At 39.9% G+C, this 26881-nt stretch overlaps 1 protein-coding gene and 1 long non-coding RNA gene across 3 annotated transcripts in view; one reads left to right on the top strand and one right to left on the bottom strand.

The window, feature by feature from the left end:
• Positions 1 to 525: 525 nt before the first annotated feature.
• The window catches only part of cacna2d1a (calcium channel, voltage-dependent, alpha 2/delta subunit 1a), a 100451-nt gene continuing 74095 nt past the window's right edge, over positions 526 to 26881 (top strand). Inside the window, exons 1-3 of one of the 2 annotated variants that reach the window (XM_076876103.1) lie at positions 526 to 914; positions 20708 to 20789; positions 22474 to 22590. In XM_076876103.1, coding sequence (XP_076732218.1) covers positions 835 to 914; positions 20708 to 20789; positions 22474 to 22590 — 279 coding nt within the window. In that variant the 5' untranslated portion in view covers positions 526 to 834. The remainder of the gene's footprint in view (positions 915 to 20707; positions 20790 to 22473; positions 22591 to 26881) is intronic. The other variant, XM_076876104.1, reaches the window with a different exon arrangement.
• Positions 6099 to 26881, bottom strand: part of LOC143413304 (uncharacterized) — a 40386-nt gene continuing 19603 nt past the window's right edge. Inside the window, exon 3 of the long non-coding RNA XR_013093934.1 lies at positions 6099 to 6222. This is a non-coding gene — a long non-coding RNA (uncharacterized LOC143413304). The remainder of the gene's footprint in view (positions 6223 to 26881) is intronic.

Here is a 26881-nt window from a genome sequence, read left to right as displayed (position 1 = left end):
CTAAAGACACGGGCTGCAGTGTTGTTAGAATCTCCCATGTTTGATAAGGCCAGTGTGCCGTAAATAACTGTTGCTGGGTGACGTGAAGGGCGCCCGGAAACCCATTTGCGCCTCAGCAACACAAACATAAGAGACCACACACACTGCAAAAAAAAACATGGGAAAAAAGTGCCATTAAGGGTTGTGTATTCTGATTTTTTAAAGTTACCTAAAATCTTAAATTAGGTCACGTGTACATGTCTACGCATAGATTGACTTTTCCCATTTGTGTAAAGATTTCTAAAAGACTTTCGAAATAAACTGCGAGGTTTTTTTTTCCGAGCCATGCAAAACTTGGGTGAAATCATCACAATCACTCAAACACACTTCCACCCCTCGTGTTCATCCCCGCGAACCAACGATGTTTTTTGCAGTGTGCGGAGTGGCACCGCTCTGCCGGCCGAGCTTGAGCTCTACTGTAAATGCGCCCTCCCCTTTTCTCCTGTTTTTTTTTATTTTTTTTATTTTATAAATCTTTTGGACACACGCTTGAGATTTGCTCTAACAGCCTATTCCAGTTTGAAACACTCACTTAAGAGTGTCTCTCTCACACACACACAGATACACACGCTACACCCCCCTCCCAAAAAAGAACACACTCCTTCAACTCCATCGGTGGGGAGAACATAGCTATCGGATGAGATTTGTTTCCAAACGCGCACCGATGGCGGTGTGAGGCGTTTGGTTTGAGAAGTACGAGTGGCGCTTTGGATTTGTGGGCAATTCTTCTTCTTTTTTTCTCCATTTTTTTTTTGTTCATCTGCTGAATCCTGCTTTAGGGAAATTAACAAAGATATGGATTACTCACTTTGTCTATTCCTACTCTTGGCGACCGTTTCGTCTGAGTCGAGCGGGCAATTCCCAACATCGCAGATGTGAGTACTGTACAGCTGAAAACAGCCTGTTGGCTTTTTAAAGTAATACGGTGTTGTATCATAGAAATTTTTATGTGGCTCTTTTTTCTGAACCTGTGTCATTATATGGCATGTTCGGAGATATACGGTAGATGCAAAGCAGCCTGGTAATCACTTAAAGAGAAACGTGGTGCTAAATATGCTTCTAAAGCTTACATTAAGTTTGTGAACGCGCACTTTGTGGGAAATTCTCTCGGAAGCAGAACAGTCCTCCTTCTTGCCAACTGATGATGAGGATTGTACACGGGCTTTGTCCGTTACTTTAACTTTGTGAAATATGATATTAAAAGCTGCTTCCCATTTATTGCCAGCCTGCAGCAGTGTGACATATGGCGGACTGTCACATGAATCATCCCAAGAAGGGAGACTAAGGTCTGAACTTTCTCTTAACCATGTCCACAGATAGTTCTGACATTTGGCTATATGTGTAGATTGCTGTAATGAATCACATTTGTTTACAATGCATGAAGTTTGAACTGTAAATAGGAAAGCATATAGAAAGCATACTCCTCAGTTTGCCTTTTTTGACAGCAGTTGGTTATTGACGGGTAAAATGACAGTTAATCCATTATTTATCCAGAATATTGATATTTTCGTCTTCTGCTGATAATATTGATGAATAATGGTAAATGTATTCATCATGACGGTTACTTGATTAGTAGATAATACAAATGATGATTGGTTTTCCAAATAAAATATTAGTTCCCTATTTTGCTGGACACATTTCAATATCACCTTGCATTGATTAGGCAATTGGTGATAAAGTTGTCTCAAACCTTCCTTAAAAGTTTAGTTTCTTGTGATTTCCAGCATGCAGACCAGTACTTCAGCTCAGTGTGGAAAACTCTGTTTGCCCTGCAAGATGTTAACTCGGTTTACAAACCCATGCCATCAAGTAGAGATATCGCTTGCACAGTCAAGCTATCTCTGGCTCTGTCTAAATTTGACCTTCCATATTTGCACTGCAGCATTAATAGATGTAACAGATGACCTGTCCGCAGCCCAAATTAAGCAAAAGTGTAGGAGTGCAAGCCTGTTCGGCTGACATGCTGAACCTCACACTTAATCAACAGGTTTAAGATATTCCAGATGGTTCTAAAGGAGCCAGGACTACAGGTTTTGGTTTTAAATGCAGCCCAAGTTCAGTCCTAGAGAGATGATGAGCTATGATGGCACTTAGCCTAATGGCTCAATATGGTGATGTCAGACTCGCAGAGTGGCCAGCCTACTCCCTATATTTCACGGGCACTAAGTGGATTGATCTGTGGGTTGTGTACATGATATTCATGTTGGTGTGGACGTTCACTCGCGGGTGCATGTTCACTCTTTTATTTTGCAAATATGAGTATTTATTTCAGAAGAAAGCACGCCAGAGTCAAACTATAAACCCACAGTTGTAATGCGCCTTCTTAAAAACATATTCCTAGCCACCAGTAATAAAAAAAAAAAAGCATCAGTCAGTGCACAGCTTCTTTTAATTCTTGCTGTTTCACTGTGAGCAATTTCAGCCAGTGTTTGTATACTGTTGTAGTGACAGGGATTTTGAGTGACAAGCTTCACGTCGACTCCTCAAGGTGAAAGTCACAGAGCAAAACAGAGAAAGTAGAAGGGCAACGATGGAGAGACCGACCCAGCCCGTTTCCCTTAATTAAAGAAATTCAGAAATGTGGTTCTTAAGTAGCTCAGTGTTTATGACTACATACACTTTCTATACTATTATTTCTTTCTGTGTTACTTTCTTTTTTCCCCTTTATTCCTTGCTTCCTTCACTCCTTCCTTCTCCTCCCTATCTCATGGACTCGAAGTGTGACTGTATCTCTAGGGTCCATCTCTAACCTCACATGCCAGCATCTGTCTGTTCTCAGATCTTCATGTCCCCTCTCCTCCTCTCAGCCCCCCCTCCACGCCTTCTCACTCTGTTTCTCATCACTCTGTTTCCGTCTCGTTCTTCCTCTGTCCGTCTTCTCCCTATGTGTCTCTTTAGCTCTCCCCTCTCGGCTTGTTTTGTTGCCAGAAGGCAGATGATTAACATCATCAAATCTGAAATGCAGTCTGATGTCATAGACTGTGCCCCAGAGATCTCTGCACCATTCAAACACACTGTTAGATCAGGAACGATAAAAAGACATGATGGAGATAAAGAGAAAAGGAGACAAGATGAAAATCCAGACTACTTGGCCTTATTGATTACAAACATATATAATATATGGACATTTTGCTACATAAATCCTGCCAACGTGCAGCTGACTGTTACCACACTTGCAGCCAAATACATAGAAAATGTCCAAATGTTTTGCTGCTATGTGCCATTTCATTGTGCTAACGTTCCCTTCTGATCTAAAGCTTGATCATATGCTTGTTCCTGGCTTCTACCCTGGTCACTGACACATATAGCTTGTTTTATCTTCATCCTACTAATTTCCACACTTTCTGTCACCCTCTGCTCTGTTTCTACCACTCTCACTTGCTTTTTTTTTTTTTTAAAGCTAACTAGATTTCATGCTCAACCAGCTAAAGCGCCATGCGTCTTGTGTTTGTGGCCTCATCTCTGGCAATTAGTTGGCATAATGTGAGGAAATGCTTGATATCAAAAGAAAGCAGCAAGATATAAATCATGTACATATATATAAGTATATAAAACCACACTTAAAGTGAAAGCAAGCTTCACATTGAGCCCTCTGTGAACTTAAAGGACTAGTTCAACATTTATTACCAGTTCATATTGAAAACAAATTGTAAAGATACAATTTTTGTTTTTAGGTTCGGGGATTTGTAGGGTTTTTTTTCAAGCCAGCATAGGAGCATCAAAGTTCCTAGGAACAAACATATCTTTGTCTTTGCTGGCACAAAAAGTGCCTTGGTATCTGTCTAATTCACAATAAAGCAATGAAATCTTATAGAACTCACCTAGTGATACTGCTTATTATGGTCATTGCTTTTCTTTCAGTGGCAGACAGATGCCAACAAAGGCGCTTCTGTAGCCACTAGAGGCGTCACTTCCAGTGATTTAAGCCAACGAACCACACCTTTCAACCGTTTCAACTGAGCATTTTTAACATAACTGTGTGTTTTGTTTAATTTTATTTCGTTTTTAGGACAGACATTTGAGCATTTCTTCTTTAGTCTGTTCCTTAGCACTAATTAGCTGAAATCTGTCTCTCTCTCTCTTACACCCATACTGTTTGTAAATGCAGCCAAACCAGTGAGTGGCGTCCCAATGGCTATGTCCATCTTGTGTATACAGCCTGGCACTAACAGCCTGCACAAAAAAAAAGAAAAAGGAAAATCTGTGCTCAGATTTTGATGATTTGTGTATTATTTATTACTGTGTACTGCATTAGCAAGTGTCTGTGCATTGGACACATGCTGTTTGTTTATGGTTGCACCATGCCGGCCTAGTTTTATGATGTTAGCTGATAACTTTGTACTCAACCCTCCTGCTCAAATCTGGTTTATTTAAGACAACAATAGCCGAAATGCTAAAATCAAAGTTGAAGAAAAGGACTTTAATAATAACGCCTACATCCATAAAGGTACAATGTATTTGCAGTGTAAGCTGGGGAAATTTTGCTGGTTTTTACACTTAATTACTTGGAAATTAAACACTCAATTATTATTAATTTCATCTTCTGTGTAAATTTTTAGTTCATCGATTAGCTGAGTGGTAAGGGAGACGATGCCTTCTAACATGAGCAGATGTGGGATGTATATATAAGATTTAATAGGATCTGAAATATTAGTCAGTTCTTTAAAAGTGCTTTTAGTTTGAATTTGTTAGGCTATGATTATCCTTTACTAGTTTTCTTCATAAGTTCCCCCCCCCCCCCCCCCCCCCTTTATTAATCAGGCATAGTTTCCTTGAGGTTTGACTCGACACTCAATCATCCCAGTAGGCTGGCACCAACAGTGGCCTGTAATGATGGCTCAGTTTCTAGAAGACGCCAGACGTGTGCACCTTAGTTCACTGCCAGACTTCCTCTAGATCCCAGGTGCTTGGTGTCACTGCTGCTGAACAGCTCAGTCATAAAATGGAATAGGTTGCAGGAGCAAAAACAAAGTCTAATATGCTGATAAAGACAATAATCATGGCTTTAATCTGCTCTAATAATACAATTAGTTGAGTTTTTGCCTTGCAGCAAAGAAAACGTGTTAATACTTTTACATGCAAATTTCCATTACATCATCACTGAGCTGAAGAGCAGGCTCAAAAAACTTGTAACCCTGGAGAATCATGCTAGCCATAGCCCCTGTGTCCAAAACATTATTACTTTATGATTTTTATTTTTATAAATTCTGCTTTATTTTAGTCAAAAGGCTGTGGGCTTTGTTTGCTGATTGAGTCACAGAGCCGTAGAGCCTTTCTTCTTTCGTGCTTTGGCAAAGACTGGGCGATTAAGAATGTCTCATCTAATGAAAAAACAAAACAAAACAAAGACAAATGCATTCATTAAATTAGATTTCCCTTCAAATTTCATTCCAGTGTCAAATCTAACTTGGATTATGACACTGATAATACGGGAGAGATTTGAAAAGGATGAATCGAATGTAATGAGCAGCAGATGGAAATAATCTGCTCGGGGCCGTCTAGGGTTTCCTTGGCTGTGACTTCGTCTTGGCTGTAAGGGAGTTAGTGCCAGCAGGTATATTTCAGGAGGCACGCTCAGAATCAGGCAGCTGACGGGGTAATATCTGTTACACATAAACATGCAACAGTGCAAAATCTTTGACGGCGAATAACGTTTGCTATTTACTCACTTTATTTTCCTTGACTCTTTCACATTTCTTTTGCTTTTTTTTTTTTTTTTTTTAATACACCTCACCCTTTAATTTCTCACTCATTTGTGTTTTTTCTTCTCATCTACTCACTCATTTTCCTTTGCCCCAGTCTGAGCTCTGACTATATTTATCCAGGACCTCTGTCTTTGGGGACGGGGGTGTTAAGTGTCCTGACACAGCTGTATAGGTAAAGATAGAGAGGCGTAGAGTGGCAGGGGGCTTCCCATAAATCGCCCTCCCCTCAGCAGAAGTTTTGAGCGTTCTTCTGCGTGAGTTTTCCTTAAGGTCTGACTTGGATTTGTAAGGAAAAAGACACACATACATACACATATGGTACATTAACACTTCCAACTTACGTGAAGAAGAAATGTGGGGAGGAAAAAAAGCTCACATGAAAAATCCCAAGAATTTTCCATTGCACCGTTGCCTGGGAAACCCTGGGAATAGTTAACAGCTGTTGGGATAGCAGCCCTCTTTGGTACAGGAAGCACATCTGTATGTTGAAACAGAAAGCAAGGGCACTACAGTTCAAGGCAGAAATTTAGGATATTTCAGGGAAGCTATCAAAAGTTAGTCAAGTAATATAGCGGCAAAGATACAGAAGAGCAGTGTGAAAGCGGCAGATGTTTGAAGAGAGAGGCTGTTTGTGACTGAAAGTTGAACATCATACCCTGTGGCTTCTCTTGTCTGTTCTGTCTGTATTTGCATGAGCCAGAAATGTGTCATCAAGCTTGATACACGGCACAAGAAAGCAACATGATCATGAACAACATAATCATTTAATTAAACAATTTGACAGAAAGAAAAAGTATCACTGCCTTATGAAGAATTTTAATTTGTGAGAGTTCATTAAGTGTTTCCTAAAAATATTTAGAGCTGTGGTTAACGACTCAGTAAGTTATTATAATAACGCACTAGTAGCACTAGTAGCTTTAAGTGGATAAAACACACTGTAAGCCCATCTGATGTGTTATATCTTGAGCGAGGCCCATGATGGCTTGTGATGGTGCCTCTCGAGCCCCTTAATGGAGCTGCATTGAGACATAAGAGCAGCAGTCCTCAGACACCAACACTGGCACTGTGTGTAGCTGTCAGAGGAGACTAGTACTCAGTGTAGCACTAACACTAGTCTGCTTGTGTAGGCGTTTAGAATGACGTTAATTGGACATTGTGGCTAGAGGGGGCTTTCAAATCTCTATTTATACACATCGTCCATCCAAGATAGTCTGTATGTGTAGTGAGGCTGAAGGGTAGGGTCTGATGTATGGATGGCTGGGTAGGGAGTTTGCTCAGAAAGTGTGAAGGTGACAGAGATGTGGAGGTTTAGTCATCTGAGCAGAGTTCAAAATGACATGTCGCACGGGGAAAGACAGCTGGAGGGGTGAGGATGAGTAAGAGGAAGAGTAAATGCACTGAAATAGTTCAAAAGAATAAAAACTTTTGTTATAGCTTTGTTTTCAAAGACTAAAGGATGAAAGATTGTACATAATGTCATGAAATTAGATTTCCACTACATGCTTACTGTGGCCAAAAATGTACAATAATAAAAGAAACCATTGTGATATTGATACAAGAGATGTGAATCAATTTCTACCAGCCCTGTTCATCTTTACGTTAAGTGCTGTGTCTTATGGATCAAGAGGCTTATCAAGGTGACAATGTGAGTCAAGGTGGTATATTGTGACGGTGGCTTTGACTCGGACGTGCAGTGAGAGTATGTCCGAGTTGACAGTGATTCAAACTGGTTGTACATTCAGAATGTGGATATAGTGTTGTGCTCTTGGTAAATTCACCAAAGAAGTCTTTTTTTTTTAAAATTTAGACACAAGTATGTCTGATGGCAAACCTTTTAAAAAGTGCACACAGGAAGCGTAATCTTAATTGAGTTACTGCTGTTTTTCTTTACACAGTGCTGGTATCTCACCAGTAGGTGAAATTTCTCTGCAGTAAGGACAGACACTTTCAGGTGTCACAACAATTCTGCTTTCTCTGATTTAATGTGTTGAGACACCTGCAGGGAGAGGTTATACAATGGAAGCTGTTAAATACACGGCGTTTGACATGGATGGTGGGGAGGAGGTCGACTATTGGCTAAGAGGACAGAGAGTCAGTCCCAGCTCGTCGTGCTTCAGAGTGTGAGGTCAAACGTGGGCAAGGGTAGGGAAAAAAGTCTGACCCCAGTTCCCCTGTGGCAGTCTCATGCTGTCAGAGACAAACAGAGCAGTGCTCAGATAACCAAATGGCCCAGTCGGAATTTGTTACCTTGTATTTCTTGTAAATAGATGAGTGAAGGGAGGAAGGTTGTTTTTTGTAGCACAGTCGATTTATGGATGAGAAAAAAGAATTAAAACAACTAAATGTAGAAATAAGAACACTTCAATACACCACAATAATGGCTTTTTAGACAGGTAGCCCTAAGTTAGATAAGCGGTTAAGCAAATGAATGGATATTGCTCTTAACTACCTATTTATTCCTTCTTCCACAAGACTCAGTTATTTCTCTGCAAGAAAATAAAGTGGCATCAACAGTGGCGGTCCTAGTCTGTTTGGTGCCCTGGGCGAACACTGTTCAAAAGATTCAGTAAGCTACATCAGTGTGTACTGTTTACTATCATAGCCAAGTGGCTAACAAACATAAACAGAAGTTTTTGCTATCCCTACTAATTAATGTTATCTTGTTGTATCTCTGTTGTGGTCAGTGCTATCCTCTATGCCAGGGGTCGGCAACCCTAGGCACGCGTGCCAGCTGTGGCACGCGAAGGGTTAACTGATGGCACGACGATAGCTGGACTGGCTATCGGGCATATCGGGCATTTGCCCGGTGGGCCGATGATTTTTTTTATTTTTTTTGTAACGGTACAAAAAATGAAAGGTGGTGGATTGGCCAGGTGCTGGCCGGTGTGTAAAAATAACTCAGTTGTTTGGTGGTGGCTATGGCGTAGCTTCCACAGATTCAGTCACATTAGCAAGTGGTGGAGGCCAGCAGGCGGATGAGAGAAAGGGGAGGCAAGAGGAGAGACCCGAGGCAACCGCCGGTCCGAGTGTCAGGTGAACTGAACTTCAGGTAAGAAGTTATAACCTGCAGCCTATCTGGGTCAGATATAAACCAAGTTTAGGTGGAGTTTATTTTCGTTGTGCTGACTTTTTACAGTCAGTTACAATAACTCGTACTGCGTGCTAGCTAGCATGACGGAGTTTCTATACAGCTGGGTGGGTGCTATGATGTTACTGATAGTGAACTTTATTTTATCCATAAGGTTAGTTAGTAGAGTTGCCAACCGTCCCGTAAAAAAACGGAATCGTCCCGCATTCAGAGAAAATATTACGCGTTTCGTATTGAGCTGAAAAGGAACGCAGTTTGTCCCGGACTTCAGCTAGAATGGAAAAAGACAGAAAGCTGGAGTTATTCTGTCTTTACGCTGAGAAGGTACATTAAAAAATAAATGGCGGTGCACATCGCAAATAGCTCGCATTGACACATTAGTTGTGCCGCGTCTTAATGACGGTATCTTAGCTAACAACCCCAACTATCAGATTCAACTTGTAATTGGCTAAAAATAACTTAGCCTACCGGTGAGAGGGATGTTGTTAGCTTTCCACATTTCGACACTTCAAATGCTTCAGGAGCTGTCCGCTCAGCATCAGCATCAGCACCACGGAAATACACGGATACATCCATAGACTCGAGACAGAATTCACAATGCATTTTTGGGATTTTCAGGTGTATGTATGAGCAGCTAGATTTGTCTTGCATTAAATGGCTGAGTTAATGCCAGTTAATGCAACATCGAAGCAGCTGGAATCCATAGCTGTGCGTGTTCATGGCGCTTGCATTTTCACCTGCTGGACATCACTACCTGACAAGTTTAACTGTCTTCAGAACATTGCAGAAGCCCTATTGACAGTATTTGGCTCTACATACTGTAAACTGACCCACAAGGCCAGTAATGTTGTGGGGATGGAGCTGGACTCTGTATATATTAGTGCTGTTTCTTAAATGTGTAAAATCTGTAACATAATTTATTGTTTGGAGTGTAGTCTGTTACTGTTACTATTTTTCAGATTCTTCTTGGAGCAACTGTAACCCACATAATTTCCTTAGGGATTATAAAGTATTCTGATTCTGATTGTTTCAGGATACATGACCTGTCATTATCCAATGACACATCTGCTTACCTGCATCTTTTGCTCGTTTAGCCTCCTCTTCTTTTCTCTTTTTTCTAAACTGAGCACCTGATGGCTTTGAACATTTCTTGTCCATCTTCCATTGGTTTTAATTTTGCACTCCAGTATGAACACCTATCCCCCAACCCGTGGATCACCACGACATAACCTAATAGATCTACACCTTGGTTCACAGATTCACTTTGTCTTGGATTTATTTCTGGGATTTTGCACAACCCAGGATTCAAATCATGAATACATAATGGGCTTGGATTGACAACATTATGAATGAAATGTGCTCTATTTGGAAGCACCTGGCCCCCCTGCCCTTTCGACAGGTTGTGTGAGACTTTAAATCATTAAACTGTAAATTATACATTGTTATTGATCCCTTTACCCCTAGTCCTAAAGTGTATATTTATATTCTTACTCTTCTTATATTTATTGTTTGTTTACTTGCACTGCTGTAACTGGAGCCTCGTTGTCTCGCCTCTCGCACTCACTTTTCACGTATAGAATTTCGAAAAATCTTCGATGCAAATTATAAGCCTGTATCATAATGTCTGGTGTTTTCCTGTTTGTTGGTTTGTTTTTATTTTGTTTTATTTTGCGGGTAGATTATTAGATGCCACTCCAGCCAGTCAAAGAATCCCCCGCCCTTACTCCCAGCAAATGTGCGATAGAAAACCAATCGGTGCCTATGACATCTCCAAAATGTGCTGGCATGATGTCGGGAGAGTATGAGTACGAGCAACTTTTTTGCCGATGCCCGTGATGCCGCCCCCACCACGATGCCACCCTGGGCAACCGCCCATGTCGCCCATATCAAAAAACGCTACTGGGTATCAACAGCGGAAATACATTCAAGAATTGGTCAAACAGCGGCAGCTTTCACCTCCCTCCGATGGTACATCTGGAAGAAAACAAACGTCACCCTTACCACCAAAATTCGCCTGTACCGCACACCGGTATTGCCCATTCTTCCCTATGGGTCGGAGATCCTCAATCATGACCTCAACAAGCTTGAGGTCTTCCAAATGCGCTGCGATCCCTCTGTGATCATCAGCAGCGTGATACGTAGTCAATGTCACCAGCAGGCCCAGTGGAAGAGCTGATTAGGAAGCGATGACTGCAATGGTTTGGCCACATCTGCCGCATGAGAAATCATCGCCTTTTGATGCAGCAGCAACCCGCCCACTGGAGAATCAAGCGTGACGCGCCCAAGCAGACTTGGATCAAGCAAATTGAAGACAACCTTAGACAAGGACGTCTAACCCTCGAGCAAGCAAAGGTGAAGGCAGGAGACCACAAGGCCTGGAAGTGCATCGTTGACCAAGATGGAAACCCTACGGCACCCACAGCGACGTATTGGCTTTGTGAACAACCTCCCTTGCCAGCCACCAGCTAGGGACAAAAGAAGAAGAAGAAAGATTTCTCTGCCAACAGGTGGAGGTATCTGAGCTAACGGGAGAAGTTTTCCTGCAGTTTAGGCAACAAAACTATTTGGTAAGGATTGGGGCAAAGATCGTGCATTGGTTAAAATATACTGATTGTGCCTACTATGCCTGGTGTATTATTGGTTAGTTATGTCACCCGCCTGTTAGTATATTTTATTTGTATTTTGTGCTTTATATTTGTATTTATTATTGCTCTTAACTCATTCTGTGAAGCACTTTGGCATACCTGTGGTTTTTTAAATGTGCTATATAAATAAAATTGTATTGTATTGTATTGTATTGATTACCGTCGTTTTCGAGTGCCTGTCTGGCAGAAAGCCATGAAGGCAATCTGTATTTGCTGAAAAACTAAAAGGATTTTTTTTTTTAAAAAGTAGTTGAGAGGTGGAGGTTGGGCAAAGGTATTAGCAGAGGACGTAATCGTCTAGTCAAATAGCTGCGATGTACATGTACATAACTTTTTAATGTTTTTTCCCCTGCTCTACAGTAATGTCCAGCTACTAGGGTGATCTTTTTTAACTAAAAGAAGTGTGCCAGTCCCAAGCCTGGATAAATTGAGGGTTGCGCCAGGAAATGCTTCTTTGCTGAAATTCTTGACATTCTCATCCATTTCCTGTGCCACCACTTGGGAAATAAGGGACCAGCTACAATGTTCTATATATTTATTTCTAATAAAATGTCAAACCTGAGCCTATATAACATATTTAAATATTTTGATTAATTTGATTGACAGTCACAGTTTTGTCAAGAGTCAGTCCTTAGGTTTGAGAATCTGGAATAATGTCTTTGGATCATTATCTATCTATTGATATACAGTATATCAGTTTACACTGATATGTGATCTTCCAGTCAAAACATTTAGAAAAGCCACAGCCTCAAAAAAACACAAACAAAGAAACCAACGCCCCCCAAAAAACTATAACAAATGTATGCTCTCTCCTGCAAAAGTGTCCTTTTTGGGGACCATTTCTCAGGCTGTCACTTTGAGCTCATCTTCTGTGACAGCTGTAATTCTTGGACATCTTATGGGTTTTTTTCTCTAGTTAATTTCACAGAAACTCGGAAGACACTATCATCTTACTTTGAGCATCATTAATTTATTTTTTCTGTGACATCCAAAAGTGTTACACAAGGCATTAAAATTAAGCTGTGCTAAAGAAATGAATAACTGAAAAAGAACTTGAAAGATTTCTGTAAATATACCTTGTGGTTCTTTTGGTGCTCATATTATCTGATTATTATGTAATTGTCTTTGACCAGGAAGCCCCACACAGTTAAAACATGAAGCAACATCCCACAAATCCTGCCATTCAAAGCTAAGTAAACACCTGAAGTGTTGCTCAGAAGTTCAGTTTAGCATAACAATATAATTCAATATTCAAGTTCACCTATAAAACCAGTCCCAGTGGAATCAACTTCCTGTAACCTACACCTTGTCTCTCCATGCACGACTGCCCACCAGCATTGCCCCATCATTTCAAAGTTATCTCATGCAATGTCAAGTCAGCTCTTCCGCAACTGTAATTACCCTCACGTAAGTGCTTGATAGAGCACAAAAAATAAATACTGTCAAGGCTTTACTTAAACAGAGCTCTTCAGAGCTAGGCAGGGGGCTAGGCTAAAACGCTCTGCATGACTCGCTAAGAGGAAAATATAGAGGAGAGGCTGAAGCATCAATAACGTCCTACCATAGAGGATAATGAGGCCGAGAGACATTTACAAAGCCTGCAATTATGGTGTTATTGACCTCAATAAAGGAGAAGATATCATCACTTGTCTCCTTTGTACTTTGTTGTGATACATGTAGGAGGAGGAAAACCAGCTGGGGGAGGGGCAGAGGAAGGAAAGTTCTAGCACTCCGAGTTCATTTAAACTTGGTAAGGAAGCAATAGGTAGGTTATGTGATGGAAATGTAAGCTTTCACTATATGAAGTCCTAATTTGCAAAATTAGACACAACAAACAGACAGACAGCAGTGTCACTGCTGGAGGGAGAAAGACAAAATAAAGTGAATTAAGAGGAAAGACCCAAGCAGAAATAGTATACTAAGCCATTAGTGGTAGCTTTACACCAGAGGGATAAAGCCCATGTAAGAAAGGAGGGAAAGGCACGAAGAAAAAGACAGGAAGAGGGGCAGAAAGTGACTGTTTGTCTTCTCCAATGCTCTGTCAAGCTTGCTGCTTATTAGATGCACTATCCCCCAATGGCTCAATTACATCCATTCTGGCATCCTCAAACATCCCTATCCTTTTTGTGCATGTTCTCAGCTTCCAGTAATAGTATCAGGCTTGTTCTTCTCTAAGAACAGATTAGAAGCCCAAATTACTACTATTAGAGGAGGATTTTAGCTTTCAAACTGTCACCCACTCTTGGAAACCATAACTCAACTTGATGGGACTTAAGGAGGGAGGGGGTTTGCTTTTGGATGCTTTTTCTGTGACAGTTTTGATGGAATTAAGAGATCAGATGTGGATCTGCAGACTGGCTTCAGAGTATAAAAACATGAGGATGTTTACAAGGCAAGAGGGCGCTGGAGTGGAAATTCTGAGATTGGATATTGAGCCCTGGATTCTTGTGCGCTGCTTGCACACGAGCATGCTGGGCCTCTGGGGTGGTGTGAGGCTGATTTTTCAGTGATTCAGTAAGGATGACGTCCAACAATGCTTAATCAATATTCTAGATTTTCACTCGGCTCTGGGTGTCAGATTTGTTTGCTTTTTTTCTCTGTGAGTAAAACAGAAGGAAAGAAAACAAAAAGTCTAGCAATAAGGCTTGGAAATGATTTGGGCGTACTTGAAAACCCCTACTGCTGAATGACAATGTAAGGTCATGTTTGAAAACAAAGAAACGGATGTGCTTTTTCCTAGATTTACTTCATGCTGCATGAAATTGGACTATTAATACAATAGATTTCAAGTGAGATGAGAAGACTTGGCTGCCATCGAACTGCTAGTGCCTGCTAACCAGTGAGATGTGAAAAAAAAAGTGTTTAATGACAAACTCTTCAAACGCTTTGACAGCAAAAAACATAAGAATACAGTCTGTGGGGTATTTATTTAAAAATCCCTTGCTGCTTCCTCATAAAGATGTAGAAATACATTTGGTATAAAAGTACAGATAGGAGAAAAATACTGGGAGGAAGTCCTTCTACTGAACTCCATCTGGGAACCGTCTTTTAATGCTGGATTACAAACTCCACACCCGTTGAAAAATTCTGTGTGCTTTTCATGTAAACTCTGAATGATGGGGCTTCACTATTTGAAAAGTAGAAACAAAGTCGTATTCAAGGACAGTTTGAGACATTTATCTAAAAAATGTGTTCATGTTGTTAAAGCATATTGAAAATACCACTTCCTGTCTAGGGGGCAGGAGTTAGCCCCAGTCAGTCCGCTTATATCCGATCTTTACTTATGTTGATTTCCAGTTACCCTTGGCCCAGTAACCATCTTTCTAAGTAAACTACCTTTGAAGACAACAGTCTCCTCAATATCTCTCCCCGGGGTAATTTATTTGCCATTGTAGGATCTTTCAGAATGGTCCTTATCTAAGTATTTCAGAAACTCCTCACCTACAGCGATTTCTGTCCACACAACCGTCTCTGTGGTTTATAGAGAATGGTCTGAAAAAGAGAAAATATCCAGTGCCTGGCAGTTCTCTGGGTTAAAAATGCCTTGTTGATGCCAGAGGTCAGACGAGAGTGGCTAGACTGCTTATAGCTAATAGGAAGACAACAGGAACCTAATTAAATATATAGCAGTAGAAAACACACCAGTTTCCACTCCTGTCTGCTAAGAACAGGAAACTGAGGCAGCACGTGACATGGGTTCAATGAAATATGGCAATGAAAGACTGGAAAAACACTGCCGAGTCTTTGATTTCTGTGGCCTCCTTCAGATGGCAGTCAGAATTCAATCTAGGCAACAGGAAAGCATGGATCCATCTTTCATTCTATCAACAGGTCAGGCTGCTAATCATGTAATGGTGTAGGGGATATTTTCTTGGCACACTTTGGGCCCTACCCGTGCATGTCCATCCCTTTATGACCACAGTCTACCAATCTTCTGATAGCTGCTTCCAGAAGGGTAACGTGCCGTGTCACAAATCATCTCAAACTACTTTCCAGAACATAACGATCAGTTCACTTTACTCAAATGGCCTTCACAGTCACCAGATTTCAATCCAACAAAGCACCTTTGGGATGTGGTGGAACAAGAGATTCGCATTACATGTATGTGCAGTTAAATCAACAGTGAATGTGTGAAGCTTTTATGTGAAGCTTTTATTTTTCTACGGAGAAAAATCTTGGAGCAATGTTTCCAGCACCTTGTTGAATCTACACTTAAATTTATGCCATGAAGAAGTAATGCAGTCACTGCTAGAGTCTGTGCATTTGATTTGGAATTATGGATTTGCTAAGAAGTTGAAAGTCAAAAGTCTAAAAAAACAACTTCTGTTTACAGGATTACTAAAGACGTTTTAATTATAAAAGGTTGACTTTTGCATTTCCTCCTCCAACTTTTTCTTGGCATGTCTCACTGCCCGCATTCACTTCTTAACGGAATGATGGCCAAAAGCCTGACATTAAAATCCAAGTTCCAGAGTGAAATTATCATTAAAATGTCAATTTTAGTTGACAGTTGCACTTTTAATTAATTAGTACTTATTTCATGACAAGTGGCTTTAACGGAGGATTACAGACATAAGTCTTAAACCTCAGAAATAAAAACTTTTAATGGTTGTAAAGCCTGTAGTTAATAAAAGCTTTAGATATGTTTATGGTCTCGACATGACGTATGTATATAAATACCCCAGATGTGAATTTTGAAGCTATTATTCCTAAGACGATTTGCTAATCATACCTTATTTTCTGCAGTAAAAATAAAAACACCTGTAAAAAGAAATCCCATTAAAATTTTGTCAATGGAAGCTGAACAATGCTAACTTACTGAAGAACAATAATCCTTGCTGCATTATATTTACTATTTTTTAGCATAGAATCACATTTATCTTCTCTTAATGTATGAACCCCACTACACTTGTGTATGAAACCTCATTATCGGTTATAAAAGGGTATGAAACCTCAAGCTGATTGCTGCACAGCACCTAACAGCTTGAGGTTGTGGTTTTGAAGTGTACAAATGGGAGAGAGAAGAGCACAAATTTTCTCAGCAGTCACACATAGCTAAGCCAGAGGGGATAAAGTGGTCAGAAGTAAGGCAGCTGTGCTTTCATGCTGAGTCGTGTTCTCTATTCTGGGATTGTGTCCACTTCCCAGCATTCAACCCTTGAATATGACAGTCTACTCTTAACTGGCTCAGCGAGGCTACTTGGCCTTCATTAAGCTTGTTATGGTGAGTCAGGATGTTGAAAATGATGTTTTTTCACCTCCCTTCTCCTTTCTTTTTTTTTTTTCTTTTTTTTTTTTTTTTTTTACCTTTTTTTAAAAAAAACAACTTTATTGTAGTTTAAAAATTTTTTTTTTTTAATCAATTTCACTAGTAAGCGTTTTGTCATCCTTTGGTCCATCACTCAAAATGCGCAGGCATAAATGTGTCAATTTCATCAATTTCATTACATTAAAAGCTTCTTGAAATGGTCTATGCTTTTCCTGCTGACCTTTGACCCTGGCAACTCCCATCTAACCTCTGTACAACCCACTTTTCTCTGGTTTCAAATGAACCTGGACACACACACAAGGACGTACGCACGCATAGACACACGTATACATGACAAATGGCCTAAGAGAGGCAATCATTAGAGCAATGGAGGCTAAAAGAAAAGGGGGGATGGGCTACTTTCCCCTGTGGCTGTGAGGCTACCACTTTCCTCATGGTCACAGGGGTCAAGCACGAATTAAGACACATCATTTTCGTCAAGGGAGCAGCTCATTTAGTAGTGAGGAAGTGTCATGCTTTGTGACATACACACTATAGTTTCTGCTGCGCTATCCTTCTGTTGTAGCAATATTGACATCGCTGGCTAGCACCTCATTTAATTTCACACCGTTTAACTCATTGGCACACTTATGCATACAGCTGAGGACGTGGAAAAAACGTGATGAAATTTTAATGTCATCCTTTCAGAGTTGGAGCGGGAGCCCTCAGATGACCTGTTTGTCTAAACTCCAACCAAGTGTGTCCCCAACTGTCTAAATTCAGTGAACCTGGGATGATCTGTACCGTATGTGCACTGAGTCACATTTCACTATCATAAACAAGATGCGTGGGTGAGATGGTTCGAGAGCTTCTCATTTCGTGTCTAACGAGTATAAAACTGTTCCAGGCTCAAAGTGTGAGCATGTTTAAAGTCCAGGGAAGTCAGTATAAGCTGACATGAAGCCAACTTTTATCTAGTAAACTTTTACTGTCAGTTTGCCTGTTGAAGTCCGTTTGTCCAGCTGCTGCCCCCTCAGCTCATTTGTGCTGCTGAGAGACAGCTGGTTCTGACGCTGAACAGAGGTCGGAGTCATCGTGAGGGCAAGCATCACTGTCAGTGCTTCACTAGTCCCCTCTTTTTTTTCTTTCTTTACTTCTTGTCTTTATCTGCCTTTGTGATTACTTGTGATCAATCATCTAATCAGTAACCCTCCTGTTAATTTTTGTTTTCTTCCACTGGAATCCAGTTTTCTTCTGCTCCAGTTTAGGTTTTCTATCATAGTTTCTCCTTTTTCTTTTCTCTCTTCACTGGGAAGGAACATTGACTTCATTACCTCCTCATCTATTCTGTCCTTTGTCATCTTGCCTCTGAGCCGTAAATCAATCTTAGCATCATGTCAAAGTTGCATCTAAAGGACAGAGGAGCGAGGACGATTGGTGGAAAAGCTATAATTGAGGAAGCGTAGGTGTATCATAGAAGTGTTTTTTTTACCTGTGACACAAGAAAAAAGTTTTTTTTTTAATTAACTGTTTCGTCAGACTTTTTTTTCCATTTAAGGTACTTTTCCTTCTTCTTCTTTTTCCTTCTTCTTCTTCTAGGGTTACCATAGAAGAAGCGGGTTATCTGCCTCCATCTCAGTCTATCACTAGCGTCCTCTTCTGTCACACCAAATCTTTGCATGTCCTCCTTCACTATATCAATCAATCTCCTCTGAGGTTTTCCTGTTTTTGTTCTGCCATGCAGCTTTACTTTAACATCCTTTGTTCCTGTGGCTACAATGTAGCTTGCCGTCACCAGTGTGTGAATGTGTGTGTGAATGGGTGGATGACTGAACGTGTAAAGCGCTTTGAGGTCCTTAGGGACCAAGTAAAGCACTATACAAATGCAGGCCATTTACCATTTTTTTCCAATATATCCATTACCCCTCTTCTGCATATTAAAGACATGTGTTTCACACAAACTTCACTGTACTCTACTGTGGCTTTAAGTCCGGTGAAGCAGGCTAAATGTCATATACCCAAGAGCAATGTGGGGTTCTGCATTTCCCATAACTCACAAACTTGTCTGGCGACATTGCTAAAACAGATCAGTAGTACTCAAACTACTCAGACTAGAAATTGGGCAGAAAAAAAGGGCTTCAATAACTGCCTGTCATAAAATAACTGCCCAGTGAGACAAGTTTAAGAGCCAAAAGTCTTGCAGTCCCAGCAGGTCTCACACTTGGCTCAGTTGCATGTGGTTCCTCCTTCTCGTGGCCTTGCAGGCAACAGGCTGCGTGGCATTGCACAGCTCACTGACCCTTTTTAGATGGTTTCTCCCTTTTTGTTTTCACAACCGTTTTCACCATTTCTTTTATTATAGCAATGGGATCAGGAAAAAAATCTGATAAGAGGAGAATGTTTGTTTATGGATGTAACTAATCAGAACACTATTTTTACTTTTAGCAGTTACTCTGGTGATTTTTAAATAAAAATCAGACTGCTTACAAAAAAGGCAGAATGAGACATTAGCACTTAGACCCCCGGAGAGCAGTCATTTTGGTTTTCTACCTTAGACCCCCGCGGAGTCATCATTTTGCGTTTCTACCTTTAACAGTTCGTTTTATTACATGATGCTACAATCTATCATAAAAAGGGTCTAAGGAGCAGCAGACACAAAAGGGAAATGGTCACTTTAATTCCCAGCTACCCAGCTACTGTAGTTAGATCATTTCTCAGGACCATATTTTATTGTTTATTGCCCTTACACAAAAAAGCTCTAAACTCACCCTGCAACTTTCAATGCTTCACACTTAGATTTAATTCAAATATACTGTTCACTAAAAAAAGTGATAATTTTTCCAAAGGATAAATAATTATGAGTGAAATCATGCTTTGAAGATGACATTTTGTGTAGCTGTTCAAGACTAAGTTTAACTCTTGTTGAAAAAAATGGACCAATAAGTCTACTTTATAGAGCACAGCTACAGTACACACATCCACACATCCACACATGCTCACGGTTTCCCCATTAGTCACCTGTTGCTATGCCCCACCCCTTCTTCCTTATGGACAGCTGGGCTCACAAACTCTGCTTAATGTGCTCAGTGAACCTTGCTTTGACCGAAGCATTGAGTCCATGCAGTCATAAATCCTACAAGTAAAATCTAAATCATCTTGAAGGCTGCTTCCAGGTGATTATAGCATATTGTCTTATTTTTAAATTAATTCATTAGGATGTGTGAACATGTACATGTACAATGACAATAAAGGACTATTCTATTCTATTCTAGTCATGTGTGCTGACCCTCTATCATTATCTGCTATCAGCGACTAGCAGCTGTTGCTCTAATGGAAACCAAGAAACCAGTAACTTTAAAATGGTGATAGCTATCTTGGAGGGCATTCATTTTCCTTCCAACTGTTTAGACATACTGAATTCATGGACAAAGAAGGCATCACTTAAAGTAGATCTCATAGCATATTACTGACTGTACTGATGTGTTAAAATGCAACAAGGCTGATAAATAAGTAAATAATAAAATGAATAATTTATTTTCGACTTGAACAACGAAATCTCAGATGTGTTCTGATGTGTTTTGAAGTTACATAAATCTAAAGCCTAATAAATGCTCATCTGTCTCTGTCTTGCTCTTTTATGTCTTTCTTCTCTTTCTGTCCTTTTTCACATCAGAAGAATACATTAACCAGCATCTCACCCCTGAGGATGTGATACTCTCATGCTGCCAACTTTGAATAGGTCTTGCCTTAATGCACAGCTCTTGTGGAGTAGAGTAATGCATTATCTTGTCTAACACTTATTATATCACGCTTCCCCTCCAGTGGATCTATATAGATAATCTAGCATAGGTATTGATATAGTAAACAATAAAGGCCAGCTTAGGTCATATGATTGCAATGGCTGCATTCAAAATGAATAAAAAATTTTTTAGACTTTCTATTAGCCAAGGAATGATCAGCTACTTTCTTTTTCTGTTCACAGGATAAAGGAATGGGTGGACCAAATGCAAAAAGATTTGATCGCTTTAACAGACACAGCCACTGGCATGCAGGACCTAATAGAGGTAAGACTGCCTGTCATGCATATACGCCAAGTAAGATTTCAAATGTGAACTGAAATATGAGTGAGTTCTCCTTATTTGTGGATAAAGGGGTGCAACGCTCTTGGTTGATGTTTTTGATCAGAGCAAAGATTTAAGAGCATCCACACAGCCAACACAAAGAGTCCTACTAATTCTCTGCCTGCTTTTTTTGATGGGTGATGGAGGCGACACATACGTTTGTGAATGCAGTGACTCAAGAACAAAGCGACAAATACATTTTCAAATTCATACAATACTTGTATCTACTAAACATCTCAGATGAGTTCAAATCTCAGTGATCTCAACCTCAAAGTCAAGGCCAAATTTTCTGAAAATCTTGTGCCATAGCTACTATGTTCATCCCACAATATAGATTGAATGGGGGTTAACCCAGACTAATAAATATCTAACAAAACTGAAGTTTTTCATGTCTCACACATAGGTATCATATACCTATCATACACCCCAAATACCAGTACTGACACTGTGCTTAATAAATCGTTATTGTTTTTACAGTTTGCACCAACTGTGCACAAACGATTTCTATAAATAAATTTATATCTATTCAAATCCATATTTACAGGACGAGAACAAAATATTATGTGTAATTTCTGTCACTTAATACTCTTAGTCTCATTAGCTCTCTCTGCACGACCTCAGGTGTCACAACACACCACCAGTCTTCATATAGTAGTCTCTCATTAGACATAACGCTGCATCTGCATCATTTCATTTCACCAGCACACTGTACACACTCACATGAGATTAACTTCACTTCTCTACTGTGATAGCTACAGCTCCTACACACACGCAGACACTTAAACACTCAAAAACACAAACATATGAGAAGGAGAAGAAGCTTTTTAGATCCACATTGATTGATATAATGCATGTGCTACTTTGGATCCATTTGAGAATAAAAGCATTCAGCCTTAAAACATGGCAAAAATCATTACAAAACCTATTTTCATTTGATGTTCTGGGATGGCGTATCACTCCAAACAAGAATTAAATGTATTTGGAAGTCTTATGGGCAGCTGAATGAGATTAATGTGCAAAACAGGGGGAGTTGAAAAGGGGTGTTACAATGCTGCCTGAACAGTTATGCTGACTCATGTAAATTACAACCTCAAATGCTGGTATCAGCTTATGCACACGAGTGCGGAAATTTCATTTTCAGCTTTCAAAACACCCCAAAGCTATAGTAATCACTAGCATTAATATGTTCAATTCAAATGTATTTATACATACACAAATTCCAAATATAAAACAATGTATTAGTACAATCCGAATCAAACATTTAATAGTATCATTTTTAATACCAGTCTTTCACTGAGTGCCTACATGAACATGCCTCAGCTCTGTGTTTTGAATGTTGGACAGTGAAATCTCTTTAGGCTTCTAAATAATTGGCTGTTTGGCATTTGTGCTTTTTTATTACTCTTGCTGGGACATATTCCATAGCAGAGTAAATGGTACAGTTACATAAGGCTTTTTTCTTTTCTAAATCACTGTGCTTTGGTCAGTGAGGCTGATGAAATATAGAAGATGGGCAATAATGCAGAGTAACGTTCTTAATTTTAGTTACACTACATCTGTCTGTGAATAGAAAATAGACAGATGTTACGTTGTTTCTGACCCAGAATTTTTATTGTGACTGTCTTAGATATATCATAAACACAGAAAGCACTTCAGAGTGGAGTCCAACAATGCGCAGGAGCTGGTGGCAACGGCTGCTGGGAACATAGAGAGACTGCTGGCTAACCGCTCCGAAGCCCTAAAGGTAAGTTTAATCTTATGATCTTTTGGCAATTTATAGGAAATCAGTTAAGTGGAAGAGAAGGTTTTCCCTTGCGTCTTTTGTCATGGTGACATAATTCTTAAGATGGAATCATAAAATGCAAAATGTACACTGTTTGCAAAATTAGGTACAGCTTGACTTCTTGCACAGCGGCCCAGGAAAACACACAGAAACAGTCTGTTTATCTTCATTTCTCTTTGGGACAGCCTCTGGAACAACATCACAGCTGATCTATTATAATCAAACATCCTCCACCCACAATACTTGATTCAGAGTTAGCAGTCTGTGTTGGTACACGGTCACGAATGACCCTGTTTAGTTTCAACTTTGAGAAAAGCTTTGTCTTTCTGACTTCTGATGCCTGTTCTGCCCTCATACCTAACCTATACTGGCTGGTTTTATGGCTCATTTGTCTGAGCCCAACAGACAGAAGTGTTCCTGAACCGTGTTCACCTCACGCAGGTTATTGAAAGGCTGCGAGGACAATTCAGAGGCCTTGGAAGAGGAAAAAAAGAAGAAGCACAAAAGCATTTTTCAGTCCATGACAGTAATTAGTTTGACTTTTTAATAAAACTCATCTATTTAAACTGTTATACATCTTAGACCTAACTGTTGCTAGGGTTCGTTTGCCAGTTATTGAAGTGGACCTTTTCATTGTATTTTTGTCTTGTGAAGCATTTAAAATTCACTTATCTCATATATAATGTTTGACTGTGTCAATTCTGCAGCATGTTAAAGTGTTTTTACAAGTTGCTATATTAGTGGAGTGATCTCAGATGCATCTATACAATTTATATCCACATACTAACCAGACTAGCAAGAAATAGTTGAAAACTTTACTTTCTTGTCTAAATATGGTCAATTGTGGCTCAGGAAAAACACAACAAAACAAACAAACAAAAAAACATAGACAGTATAAAAGATGAACATAGCTGCCATGACCTTACCCAATGTTCTTGGACTCTATTCCCAAGCATGACAGAAGTTATGCTGGACCTTTGAGAGTTACGTTACATGGATGGAAGGGTGGCGTGCTACATTATCGGCTAGTACTTGCTATCTTAGTTAGCATGCTACATTCCTAAACAAAACAGTTCCAATACAAATACACATACATTATCTACGTTGTAGGAGACTAGTAAAATACTAGAATGTCTAAGGAGTTTGGAAAGAAGGCAACTGGACTTCTTTAAGTTTCTTGGAGATGTTTTACTCTCGTTCGAGAAGTAAAACCAAATGGTGTTTAAACCCTAGTCTGGATTATCCCTTAGGAGCCAAGGTGTAAAAATGGTTTCAGGTGAAACCATTGTGAGACCTTGCCTGGCCTTATCATGTGATCTATTAAGGTCACCTGACACACGATGTGAGTTGGGGTTGAGGCATCTGGGAAGGGATCTCAAAACTGCACTGGCAGCACAGCTTTCCAAACTTTCCAAGCTTCTTAGACTATCATGACCTGGATGACTAAATACTAGAATATCATTGAATAAAAGTGAAGCACAAACGTCTCGGATGGCCTTTACCAGACAACAAACTATATTGTTAGTAAGATAATCCATTAAAAACGCTCTAAAAGGCTCCAAGAGCACTCACAGTAACTTGAAGTTCAGTTTAATGATTCAGGATAGTGGAAGTAAGGCCTGATCGGCCTCACTATATCTGGTCTCCTGCCAGTCAGAGCCGGCACGCCCTAACTGAGATGAGTTATTAGAATGTGAAACTCGCTCTAAAGTTAAGTACTTCAATGCAGGAGTCTGTTGGGATTGACTCAAGTGGCACCTAGAGGAACTGCAACTTCTGTCACTTCTATAACGTCTTTTTTTTTTCCAACTCTCGAATTTTGGGGGCAAAAAAGATGATAACAGCCATAATGCTTTCTAATATGGTTCTGATTGCTCCTCTACCACTGCTGTGATACTCTCTGGAAGTCTGTGGTTTTGAAATGCTTCATAAGCAGCTCAATGCTCAATAGATATGCATTAATGATTCCTCTATCATCTGCATTTGTCCTGGATCAAAATTTGTATAGCCTTTGCTGTGCTTTGTATTTTGTACTGTATAAAAAAATGATAACGCTCACTTAACCGAGGTCTTGACCAGTATTATTATTTTCTCTTGGACACACTTGTTTCTTTTTTATTTTCAAAGGACAGCATGTGAAATTGATCCAACCTTTCCCTGTACCTTTAAATTACATTTAACAGTATCTCACCAACTAAATTAGGACCTTGGGATGCTACCAGCCTCGATCAATTTGACTCAAAGGGCCCGGAATATCCAATTAAGGCTGACAGCTTGTTGCCATAGCTACAATCTAATTGATTAACCCATCATATCTGCCAGGCATTTTGTTTTTCTTACATCTTCATAATTGTCAAGGGATTAGGGACAATTAGCTTTCGGTGTTGTTGCTTCACACCTGGGGAGACTAAATACGACTTATCTGTGAGTTGATGACAGTGGAATATAGATGTTGCACTACAGACTGTGTTCTAACATTTCATCAGCACCATCTGCTGTGTGTTTCACCTGTGGAAGTTAGTGCCAGTTGTTTAGTCTTTGCTGGAAGCAAAAAATGAAAGAGAGATGATATAAGTGTAAAAAAAACAAACACCATATGCTCCTGTTTTAATGTCAGTGCATTAGCATTGAAGAATATAGGTTGTGGTGGTGATGTATTTTGTGTAATGAAGTTGAACGGAGTCAACTTTATGGCAGTCAATTTATCTAAAGGACCATAAATTGTTACAGGGACTACTTAGCTAAATAATGAATGGAAATCGAAGTCAAGCATCTGTAATGTTTTGACCTGGCCTACGCTAATATAATAGCTCTCTATGAGGTAAAAAGCACTCCTCTCTGACTTTACACTCCTTTACTATCCTCTGTCGTTTTTCCCATATCATCATCCCTCATATCTTTTTGTTTTTATCTTTAAGTCCTCACTTTTTCTCTGTCTTTGTTCTGTTGAAAGGCTGATTGCGCACATCATAACTGAACATGTGAAGGAGCAGAGCTTTTTTTGTCTGGGAGAAAGGAAAGAACTGAATTGTCTGATCTTTGAGAAACACAGATGATAAGGAAGTGGTAGGAAGTCCATGAGTGCTCTATATGCTACACTTCCTTTGAGGCCCTAAACAAGAGACTAGAAGCCTAATGGATCTTGGCATCTCAGCAACAGGCAGCACTCTTTCTTTGTTCACACAGCACAGTTTGAACCTTCAAAGCTATTAAACTGACACACAGCCCTGCTATAAACAACCACGCACATGCAGGAATAAACGAGGAAACACACACAGATATGTAAAAGTAGGGTTTCAACTCCACGTGAGTCATTCTGATTTAATTTCAGGTATTTTGTGATCAGATTCAGGTATTCAGACCCTTTAAGATCAAAACGGTGCAGTAAGAATATTTCCACTTCTTAGAGTAATTCACATGATTTTTAAATTTGAAAGCTGAGACAGTATTAAACTGTAAATTTTTAAAACCAACCAAAATCATGTATATTGTAAAGTTTAGGCAATGCTGCGCCTGAACTAAGCAGTGGCATTTCTCTTTACACTGACCAAACTGCTCTCCTGGGCGGTGCTTTGCAAATGTCCAATTACTTTTGTATACGTGTCCCTCAGTTTATATGTGACTGATATCAATTGTCAGTGAACACAGTCAATCTTGCTCCAATCTTTTTCTTTTATTGTACAGACTATATACATTTGCCTTTTTTAAACATCACTTTTTGCTCATCTGTTTCAACCGTTCCAAGTTAATGTTTCCAAAGTGCTGATGATCTGACTGGGGACATGGTTTTGTCTCTTTACAGCTCATGGGTGATCAAAGAATTTGCCTCTTTTATGTCATGCCACAGTATTTTGTATTCAGTATGTGTCGTTCTTAAAAGGATGTAAAGTGAAACTGAAATTCCCAGCAGGAAAGAAACCACCACGGTACTGACAGAGAAATCCTGAAAAGTTGTCATCGACAGCAACTGTACGGTAGCTAGATTTTTTTTTTTTGGTTATTTTTGAGGAAGGTATTGATATGTTTAGCTCTGTGTGTGTGTGTGTGTGTGTGTGTGTGTGTGTGTGTGTGTGTGTGTGTGTGTGTGTGTGTGTGTGTGTGTGTGTGTGTGTGTGTGTGTGTGTGTGTGTGTGCGCGCGTGTATGGCCGAGATGAGAGGGTTTTCTTCCTGATCTCTATATGACTCAGATTCTTTAGGCAGCTGCTGTTGTGGCTTAGCTTCACTGCTTCACACACAGGCTAAGCTCCACTT

This window comes from Maylandia zebra, linkage group LG17 (genome assembly GCF_041146795.1).
Source record: "Maylandia zebra isolate NMK-2024a linkage group LG17, Mzebra_GT3a, whole genome shotgun sequence".
NCBI classification, from domain to species: domain Eukaryota; kingdom Metazoa; phylum Chordata; class Actinopteri; order Cichliformes; family Cichlidae; genus Maylandia; species Maylandia zebra.
The sequence above is the reverse complement of the archived record's forward strand: the minus strand, read 5'-3'. Positions and strand labels throughout refer to the sequence as shown.